This window comes from Teleopsis dalmanni, chromosome 2 (genome assembly GCF_002237135.1).
Source record: "Teleopsis dalmanni isolate 2A chromosome 2, ASM223713v2, whole genome shotgun sequence".
Lineage (NCBI taxonomy): Eukaryota > Metazoa > Arthropoda > Insecta > Diptera > Diopsidae > Teleopsis > Teleopsis dalmanni.
The window spans coordinates 158,743,431-158,754,026 of NC_051847.1; the positions used below are offsets into that span (position 1 = coordinate 158,743,431).

General features: G+C 28.7%; 1 protein-coding gene across 1 annotated transcript; it reads right to left on the minus strand.

Annotated features, from left to right (window-relative positions):
- Nucleotides 1-4,055: 4,055 nt before the first annotated feature.
- LOC119680624 (putative SERF-like protein) lies at nt 4,056-7,462 on the minus strand. Its single transcript, XM_038093543.1, has 3 exons — nt 7,119-7,462; nt 4,226-4,331; nt 4,056-4,158 (listed from the first exon to the last, which is right to left on the minus strand). The coding sequence occupies exons 1-3, from the start codon at nt 7,123-7,125 to the stop codon at nt 4,071-4,073; spliced, it is 201 nt and encodes a 66-aa protein (XP_037949471.1). The 5' UTR covers nt 7,126-7,462; the 3' UTR covers nt 4,056-4,070.
- Between the last annotated feature and the right edge of the window lie 3,134 nt (nt 7,463-10,596).

Sequence of the window (10,596 nt, forward strand, 5' to 3'; positions counted from 1 at the left end):
TCTTCATTTAACAGGGGTGTCCGGTCGGTGAATTTTCGCTTTAAGTAACGTAATTCTGATTTATCTGGCACACCGGATAACTGATATCATTAAATGTAAATATTCTGACCAACATATTTTACTACACTATTTGCCAAGTAAGCTACTTATGCAGTGATCAAGATTTGAAGTTGTAACCTTTTTACATTCATTCCACTAACAATAACTACACACGCTATAAAGCACCAGTTGCGGTATACAATTTTTGCCCACAAAAAGTCATTGATAACTTTAATACATTTAATTCCTAATTTAAAACCTAATATTTAGAAAACTGAACTATATTGATATAAAGCGTAAACGAAAAAGTTGCTTAAATAGCTGTAATATTAATAAATATAAAAATATATAAAATATAAAAATAAATGAAAAATTTTTGTTTTTGCCTTTCTTTGCTATTCGAATCGGTCTAACTTTTAAATAGTTTCTTTCGTCATAAAAAGACACGCCATTATCGGCAAGAAAAAAATTTACCTTATAAAAAATATATTTTTTGAGATTCTAGGAAAAGATAATAGCATTTTATTAACGGTAACTGTGTGATATCAAAATTTAATTCAAGACTAATGTCCACCAAATTAATGGTATTTATTCATAAATGCGAAGTTTTTCAGGAAACATTGTTCGTCACGTAAGAGTGTAATTGGTGATTGTCATTGGTGAAGACAAAGGACCTACTTAATTATATAAATTCGGCGTAATGGATTTAGTCTCTACTTTTCTATACTAGGGTTCTTGAGTATCGAATACTCATTTTTATTGTATTTTTCTAAGAAGTTGAAGTTCTTATCTAAACTCAAAGAACACATTCCGAATCCGACACTCCTTTTGTTCTTCGTATAGTTACATAAAGCGAGACACCATTAATCTCTTATCTTCAGTATTTAAACATTTAATTACTCATTATATTACCTATACGAAATTTCTGTTTTTGTTCAGGATTTGCATGCAATTTCAGATGTATTTTAAGTTGTTATTGTTGACTAAAATTGGAATAGGTTTTTAATGTAAAATCTTTTTCAGTAAAGCAATAAGAAAATCACAATTGCTGTGAAACATGATTCCGTGATTGTGTTGTGGCATCTTTCATTTTTCCATCTTTGATAATTTGTGGGACAAGATCTTAATTTGGTATTAACTAAGCTCATTCTATTCGATGCCACGCTTTAAGTATGGAAACACAAGCCTTTTGAGGCGCATTTAAATCCGCTTGCGCAGTTGTGAACTGTTTTGCCCATTCGTTAGTTACTCTCCATATAGTATCTTGTTTGGTTTTTTGTTTGTTTTATTTTATGAGTACAATTGTTTATTTATCTTATTAAATGGGTTTCAATAGATTGAGTGTGTTGCAAGCAACTTTATAACAACAATATGACTAGAAAAGCAACAACTACAATATTTACAAATGTATCTTACTTGGAAATCTGCCTAAGCAACCACTTCAAGATGCTGCATTACAAGTTTAAGTTTTTTTAAACAACGGCATTGCTTTTCTTCTTAAATAATAACTGAAATATGAAAACGTAAGACTTATTTGCAATCCTTAACATTTGTTGTGATACTATGGTAGTCTAATACGTCATTCTATATATTTTTTTTATTTTATTTTAAATGGAAACGAAATATCGATAACCAAGCTTAACAGTTTGCTTAACTTATTGTAGATGACAATGCTATTCTATGTAGTTATTAAAAATTACATTTTAAATTAAACTAAACGAGACACAGAAATTTAAATTACAGAACTGTAAAGAAAAATTAAAAAAGTTTAAATCAAAAGGGAGGCGTACTCAATAGCATCACATTAAAAAAAGAATTGTGAAAAAATCGAATATCGACTTTCACCATCTTAGTATAACTTTGATAATACACTTTTTAAATAATCATCGTACAACAACTAATAATCAAAATCCTGACTACAAATTTGTTAATTAGAGTCTACACATTATCCAGGTCGGATTTTGATACGGATAGGATTTTGTAATGCGGTAGCTTTATCAGTACTCATTTCGGTCCTGAACAGAAATTAATAAATATAAAAATCTTTACCAAAAGTATACAATACAAGAACGAAGTAATTGTGGGTAGACAATTCGACAACAGTGTTTCGGTGGAGGACAATTACAAGAGACTATTTAAACAATTTAACTTGTAAATATAGTGAAAATAACTCAACCAGGCACTGAAAGGAGTAGATATAAATTATACTGCCTGATATAATATATACCTCTGATATATATAACGGAAAGAAATTCATGGAATAGTTCGTCATGAACATTTGATACATTTGCGTAACAATACCCAATATATCGTTCAGTGCGTGTATATTAGTGACTGGATAGTATTATAGTATTGAAAGAAATTAACAAAAAATGAGATTGCCCTACCCCTATTCGGCTATACGGAGGAAAATATTTTTTTTTTAAAAAAACCTTTAAAATGTTTTGATGGAATGGGCGCAGATATTAAAACACACGAAATGATGCTAGAGTCATAGGCGTGTTGATGGAAATGCGGAAAGCTAGAAACGAAGAAAATTTTCAAACATGTTTAATGTTTATGTTCAGCTTTGTCGTAAATATGTTTAAAATGATTGAAAGTTTAACACTCCTTACATTCACAAGAAACGTTAAAAATTTTTATGATCTTCTACAAATACACGGAGAAGTTCAGCTCTATTTGATATGGTTAACCTAATATTAAAACAGTTGACTTTTCCTTTTATAGTAGATAAAAGTGATCAAATTCTTTAAAGAACACTTTTAGCAATTTTAAAAATGCCTTCTCAGTTTTTATTCTACCACGCTTAATGTTGTCTTACTTTTAACCCATTGATTTCTGGATTAGCGCAAAGTGCTAAAGTTTAACGTAGGCCAAACTGCAGCTCTACCCCCCATGACGTCACCCAGTTTGTCTCTTGTCCCTCTATTCACCAAACGTTAATCCAATTGATCTTTGGACTCACCCTCTTGAATTGACTAGGTTTCTCCATTTGGACACTGGTTAATTTCAATTGTACTCCCACACATTCTTCATCCTCCCTTTATTTCTACGCCCTTACTCCAACCACCACCCATCCAAATCCCAATCCATGTAGTCATCTTGTAAACCATACATGTTATCTGCTTTCAGCTCTCAGCAGGTTACAACAACAACAACGTAGGTTTGAGCTGAAGTTAAATTATTTACTAAAGTAGATTCTTGGTGCTTGTAAATTTCATAATACAATAGTTACAAACCTCTTTAATAAAATTATTTTTAAATTTTTTACATTTATTCTTATATATAATAATGCCCATATCGTGATGTGGCAAACATATTGCAAAAAACCTTTCTACCAATAGGCGATATATGCTTTGTTTTTTTTTCATAGTTTTACAATATATTATATTATATTAGTTAAGAAAATTGCTATCATAATACATACAACATACATGTAAAAATATATAGTCATGAATATTTTTCAGTTCTGTTTATTTTTTATAATTAATTTATTAAAATTTAATATCGCCTTATTTTCTAAGTATACGAATAACTAATTGCTAATTAATTCTTATATATTCTCTCTCGTTTGTATTGATTTTTAATCATATATTAAATCTGTATGTTTGTAATGTTAGTGTATTTATTATAATTATAAGTGCTAAGTTTTTACATATGTTATGTATACAGTTGTTAATATTATTTATTTCGATTTAATTGATTTTTAATATTAAAATTTAGTCAGGTAAAAATTGTAATTCCTAATGAAAGTGTAACACGATTCTTTAAAATATAAATTACATTCTCTATATATATATCAGCTTTGAAAATTTTTAATATATATTATATTTTATATTATAATCTTTATTGCGCTATATTGTAAATAATTGTAAAATAAAACGGATTTTCTAAATAATTTCAGTGCACTTTCATAGAAATTTTTAAACTGGTCAAGGTCAACATTTTAATAAAATTATTAAAATTTAGATGCGCTGAACGTTGTTATATATCGAACACATTAGTTAAAGCTAAGGCGTTTACGTTTGCGTTTATTTTATCTTATTGGCCGAGCCGCCTGCTGAAGAGGTTGCAGCATCCTCTTTCTTTTTTTGTTTTTCACGCATTACGTCTGCATCTCTAATTAATAAATTTAAAAGACAGATATAATATAGATTTCTTTAGTTTTGTATGTAATGATACTCACCGTTGTTTACGCTGCTCAACTGTTAAATTATCAGTGCGTTTACCTTTGTTTTGCTCAGCTTGTTTCTTTTGGTTCTTAGCGCGAGCCAGATCTCTCTGATTTCCACCTATGAGTAAGAGAAAAATAATTATTATATATGTTTTCTTCACAGTTAAATTTATGATAATCTAAGCAATACAAAATAAAAAACTTAAGATTGAAAACTCAATCTCAATCAGATAGTATTCTAAGTTTTTATAATATTCATATTAATAAGGTGTGGATCGCCGGATAACAACGAAAGAACTAAAAAAAGCTAATTGATAGCTGCAGAATATCATATTATTATATTTTATATACAATTTTAAACTGTTTTAATGACGGATTTAAAGTAGTCATTGTACATGAAATGCCATCGATGTGAATCTTTATTCGATGGACTTGTAAAACAATTATTTTATATCAATTTTAGTAGTGAAATCATATACGGTACCAAGTTTTCATTGACCTAAAACACATTTAGGCAAATATTTTTAATAAATAATATTGAATTTATTTTCAGTATTTTAAAAACTATTGCAATTTACATTGAAAGTTAACTAAGATAATCCACATATTGTATATTATTTGTCTGCTATAAATTACAAACAACAATAATTATTTTCAGTATTTTAAAAAAAAATTGCACTTTACATTAAAAGTTAACTAAGATAATCCACATATTGTATATTATTTGTCTGTTATAAATTACAAACAACAGGAAATGATTTTATACGTACAAGACTGAACTATATTTAGTAATTCCGTAATAATAATGTTAAAGAAAAATTATTAATTATATATCGAAAATATATTATTGCTGCTTAATAAAAGGTAAGATAGCGTAATATTTTAACATTTAATCATACGACATAATGTAAAGTTAATATTACATTACAGCAATTCTTAATAACATTAATGATAATGTTATATATCAACAATGTAGACATTAAACGCAACTAAATTACTCGATCTCTGTCTGGCAAAAATCTAAAAATAGTCAACTGCCAAAAAATAGTCAAAAAAAAAATACTTTTAACTTCGAGATCTTCGAGTGATAACGTGCAGTAGCGGTGTTATGAGTGGGCGCGGTGATGTGATGACCCCGAGTGATAGAAATGAAAGGGCGCCATACCTAAGTCAAAAAACAATTACCATTCATGATGCTTTACTTTGGCCATTGAATCAAGAATGGCCTTGTGAAGCCACCACTTTAGCTCAACAGTTAAAAAATTTCAACTTATCGTGTCGATGATGGTTTGGTTCGATATATTTTTTTTAATTAATATTTTTAGTAAATTTCTACAGACAACGGATATGTATCTCAGTAAATCCAAAGAATTCTTGAAAAAATGCTGCATAGACGTTTTAACAGCGAAAGAAATACCGTGAAAGCGTGAAAATTAACTGTTTTAAATACGAAAAGACTTTGAGGTGGACTTTTACCACCTTCAAAAAAGAAATTTGAAGCTAAATTTTTTATTTCCATTTTTAACACTACACTAAGTGCATTCCTTAAAAGATTTCACCAGTTGACTGAGTACTTAGTTTTTTTTTTGTACAACATAAGATATGATTTCAGAAAATTGAGAACTTCTTGAATTTCTGTGGTAATGCCCTCTTAATATTGGTCTTAGGGTCGTTATTGGATATAGATGGTAAGATGCTGTATGGTGAACTAATAAATTTGAAATCAATTTTGCGTGATGACAATGATGCTTCTCCTTTTATATTTTAAATCCCATAACAATCATAATATGCAAAAAATATGCCTAAATGTATGGATAGCACTACTAATATAACTGACAATACCTGTAACAGTTGCTAGTAGAAAAAGGAGTTCTGCAACGCGTAAGCTCATAGAAACCTAGCTGCAATCGAGAATGTTTCAACCCAGACTAATAACCTTGGTAACTTTCAATCAAAAACTAAATTTCAGAAAACATTCATTAATTAGACTTCATGAATAAGACTTAAAAGTAAAAAATTTTTAATATTTATTATGATTAAATATTTGCAATTATTAAAAAATTAAATCAATATACATATTTTTATATATATTTATTTTTATTATTATATTCATTGCAGTTTTTGTTGTATATGTATATTGTAGTTTTTGATATTCTTTACCATTTCTATTTTTCTTACATGGGGCTCGATGGTAGATAGTGGGTGTATAGTAATTTCGCCCAGGACGCTAGTTTCATTAAAACCGGCACTGGTAACATGTGCACAAATCAGAGATAATGTAAAAATAATAAGATTTCAATTTCAAAAACTGTGTGCTTTTGTTTGGCAAATAAAATCATACATACATAATTTGGCTTCAATAGATAGTTAAATAATTATATTAGTTAAAATAATAATACTATTCTTGCATTTATTAAGCAGATAAGTAAAAAATTATGATTTTTATATTCACTTAGCATTAAGTTTTTAGTAAACAGACTTTAATCATGAGTATTAAACATACTTATTAGCATTTTGATTAAATTACTTAAAAGGTCACATGAACGCCTAAATTAACAAAGAAAATGTATGATTAACTCAGTATTAAGAAAAAATATATAAAATTTATATTTGAGGCTTAAAAATATGTACTTTAACATACATACGTACTTAAATATAGTAGCGTAATTTCTTTAAACCTTAAGGACAATAATAAAACAGACAAATACAAAAAGTAAATTAGTGTAAGTATATCACTTTCAATAAGAGGGAACAATCAAACATAAATATAAAAATATAATTATCTTTTTAAAAGAATAATTTTCTTATATATCACTTTTATTTAACAACCGAATGAAACAAATCAGTATTAAATAATCGTCATCGATGTCATTGACATTCACATTTTATTAAAAATATTACTTACGTGTCATTGTTTTACCAATATGGTTTTTATATTATTCTTAACTTTTAGAACTGCTGGACCTTTTTTGCGTGCAAAACGCGTAACCAATAATTTTTACGTCGCCTATTCTCGAGTTTTCTTTTCACTGTCAACCTCAATATTGACTTTTCTTTGTATTCATGACAGTTCGGAACACAGCTCGATAATAAAAATTTGTTTCATTTCAAGCGTTTCACTTTTGTTCCGATGACATAAATTTTGAAATTATTACAGTGACTTTCAAATATTAGACGAAAATGCCTTATTCTAACATGTTCCCTAAACAATTCTTATGAACAGTACTTTTATAAACATTTTGTTATAACTATAACTATTAAACGAAATAATCTAATATATGTATACATATATGTTTATTTATATGATTATAAATTACATGAAATTGTGATATACATATGTATGTTTATATCAAAATATATAAAAATTTTCATATAACATAAATATCTATATAATAACACTACGTATAGCATTAGATATATATATTGCTTTCGTTAATGTTTTATTACTAAATATAAAGATTAGTGTTCTTGTATATTTTTTTTCTTTCTGAAGAAAATGAAACGCATGTAAAGTCGGCAGTCATATGACGAATATGACGAAGGGTCACGGTAATTTTGTTTTTTTTTTTTTGATTATGACCAAAAAGCGTGTTATACAGAGAATTATATTACAATGCATAATTTTCTACCTTTACTATTTTTTTAATTTTTTTATGCCTAAACTTAAAAGATAATTATTTTTGTATATCCACACAAAACCATGGCCCATACCACACTCGAGTAAAATGAAGATTAAAATTAGTTATAACAGTTTTCGCACTGTTTACTATATTATAGGTAGATTGAAATTTTACTCATGCTTTGATGCTGTGAAGAAACTAACACATGCATAATATTTAAATATACATTGAAACCAAAAACGTTTTCACATTTGACGTGACTATGACTTTCTATTCGCGCAATGAAAATTGATGTGTTTCTTTAGATTGAGTTATGTATGTACATACATATTATATTATTATTAGTATTATTTCCATATTCTGTTAGGAGCTTAAGGAGTCTACAAAAGTTTTCCACTGGTTTCTATTCTGTGCTATTGCTCTCAAGTCGTTAAATAATTTGCCTGCCTCCTGTTGAACTGTCATTCTCCATTGCTGGTCTGATTCTGAGCCTAGTTTCCTGAGGGTTTCAAGTAAGTGCAGCATGCGCGATATCTTCATAAGGTTTACGCAGTGTTTGTCCAATCCAACCATACTTCTTTCTTCTTATCTCGTTGTTTACGCTTGTTTGGTGCGTTATTCCCCACAACTCTTCATTTGCTCTTCATTATCAAGCCAGGTTTCCGATCCATATAGGCATTTGACGCATGCGTTAAAAATTTTTACCTTAATGTTCGTACGTATATTGTGTGCCCGCCTATGTTGCGTAACCTAGCAAATGATACTCGCGCTTTTTGAATGCGGCTGTTGATGTCCTTTTTCGCACCCCCATCCACCGATAGAATACTCCCTAAGTAAGTAAAGCTCTCGGTGCCTACGATGTGATGCCCATGCGCATTGCTTTAGTTTTACTGATGATTATCTTCAAGCCAACCTTCGATGATTCGTCTTGTGATTCATTAATTTTCATATTATTCTTTACATATACCATATGTATATTATTTTTTTTGTCAGGAAACATAGTTTAGCCATATATTACTAAAATTTTTAAAAACCAAGTTTAAAAAACAAATTTCTTCTCGTTTCTTTCCACTGTTTATTAAATTTTAAAGTTTAAACACATGATAAACATATAATACTATAAATTAAGATTGATGAGTAAAAGCAAAAGTTCGTCGTAATGTCTAAAAAATCATCAGGTCATAACTAAATCAATTACAAATAATCATGAAACTACCTGTCAAAATTATTTCATAGACATTTAAAAATTTGTTATAACCTCTTCTATTAACGTCTAAAATATATAATTAACATTAGTTTGTAACCCAACGTCTACAGTTACATGACTTTTACAGGCTTTTTATCTTAAATACAGCCATAAAGTAATTTGTTCTCCGAAATCATTTAAACCCTGATCAATGTAAACAATAATGTATACACATGTGTATATTGAAAAAGTACATTAAATGCAAAATAAAATACTTATACAAAAATCGGTACCACATGACATGTCAAAAAATTTAGAACTACAAAGACATACATTTGAAACAAATGATTACCTTAACAAGTAATAGATTAAAAAGAATAAATATTTTTTTTTAATAAAAAAGCTTGTAAATAAAAGTACTATTTGGACAAGACTGCCAGTCACATTCTCTGCCCAGCCTTGATCTGAGCCAGGAGGAGGTCACTCGGTTGAAAACTACACTCCCCTTCTAACATTAGGAGGCCCTCAACGTCTGATATTCTGGCTTTCATTTGGAAAGCAGAATATTGTTTAGTTTTCAAAGTTTGGAAATACGATCTTAATCTGACATCGTTAAGCGTCTAACAAAAAGCGCAATAAATACCTTTACTCTGCGCGATTTTTGGCTAAATACGACAAATATGATATACTTAATACTTTAAAACATCAAGATAGAAGTATCTTTTAACGGTTCGGTTTAATGAACCGAACTCTGTGCAATTTTTTATCGTTACTCAACTTGTATACAACAAACTATGCAAATTTTTCGATAGGTTTAGTGTTTACTCAAATTACAATAAATTAATATTTTGGAGATGCTCTGTTTTAGTTCCATGAATTTTCATTAAGATTTTGCTTATCACGATCTATTTTCATCGTATCTACATTTATTTTTTTGAAATTACATAATCTTGTTCAGCATTTACGTTCCAACAACTGACCGACGCATGTTATTGACCTAACTATAAATATGATTTTATAAAAAGATCTCTGAACTTTATAACGTACCTTGGACAGTGTTTTTCTCTTCAACCTAGTATTCAGTTTTTTAATATATTTAAACAGCATTCAATAAATTTGTGTTGAATTGAATTACACTACCTTAAATGAAATAAATTTTAATTTTATGTATATACGAGACATAAAGTAATAATATGACCAACGCCTTTAACAATAATAACGATGATGGTCCGGAGATCAGATGGAACATTACCATTGCCAATAGGTCCTTCTATAGACTCAGCAGGCATTTGGGTTGCAGAAATCACTCTTTATCGACAAAATTTTTAGTCTATAACTCACCTATCTTACGTTCTATGCGTACGTCTACCTCTAGATGTAAAGGTAGTTATCGATCACTACGATTTGGTGGTAACTATCATATTAAATGAATCATGATCAAGTTAACGATTTTGCTTAGTCAAGTCAAAAAGTGTCTGTAAAAATTGTATTGTAAATTTTTGGACACCCGTGCGGTGTTTTAGGTGTGAATATGAAAACCAATAATACAGGTGCTTTTGTTTTTGTTATTTTTCAAC

Excerpts from the sequence above, each read along its gene's own strand:
- LOC119680624 (XM_038093543.1), bottom strand. Across the intron at positions 4,159-4,225 it reads GTTGAGCAGCGTAAACAACG|AGATGCAGACGTAATGCGTG; the intron begins GTGAGTATCATT and ends TTTATTAATTAG.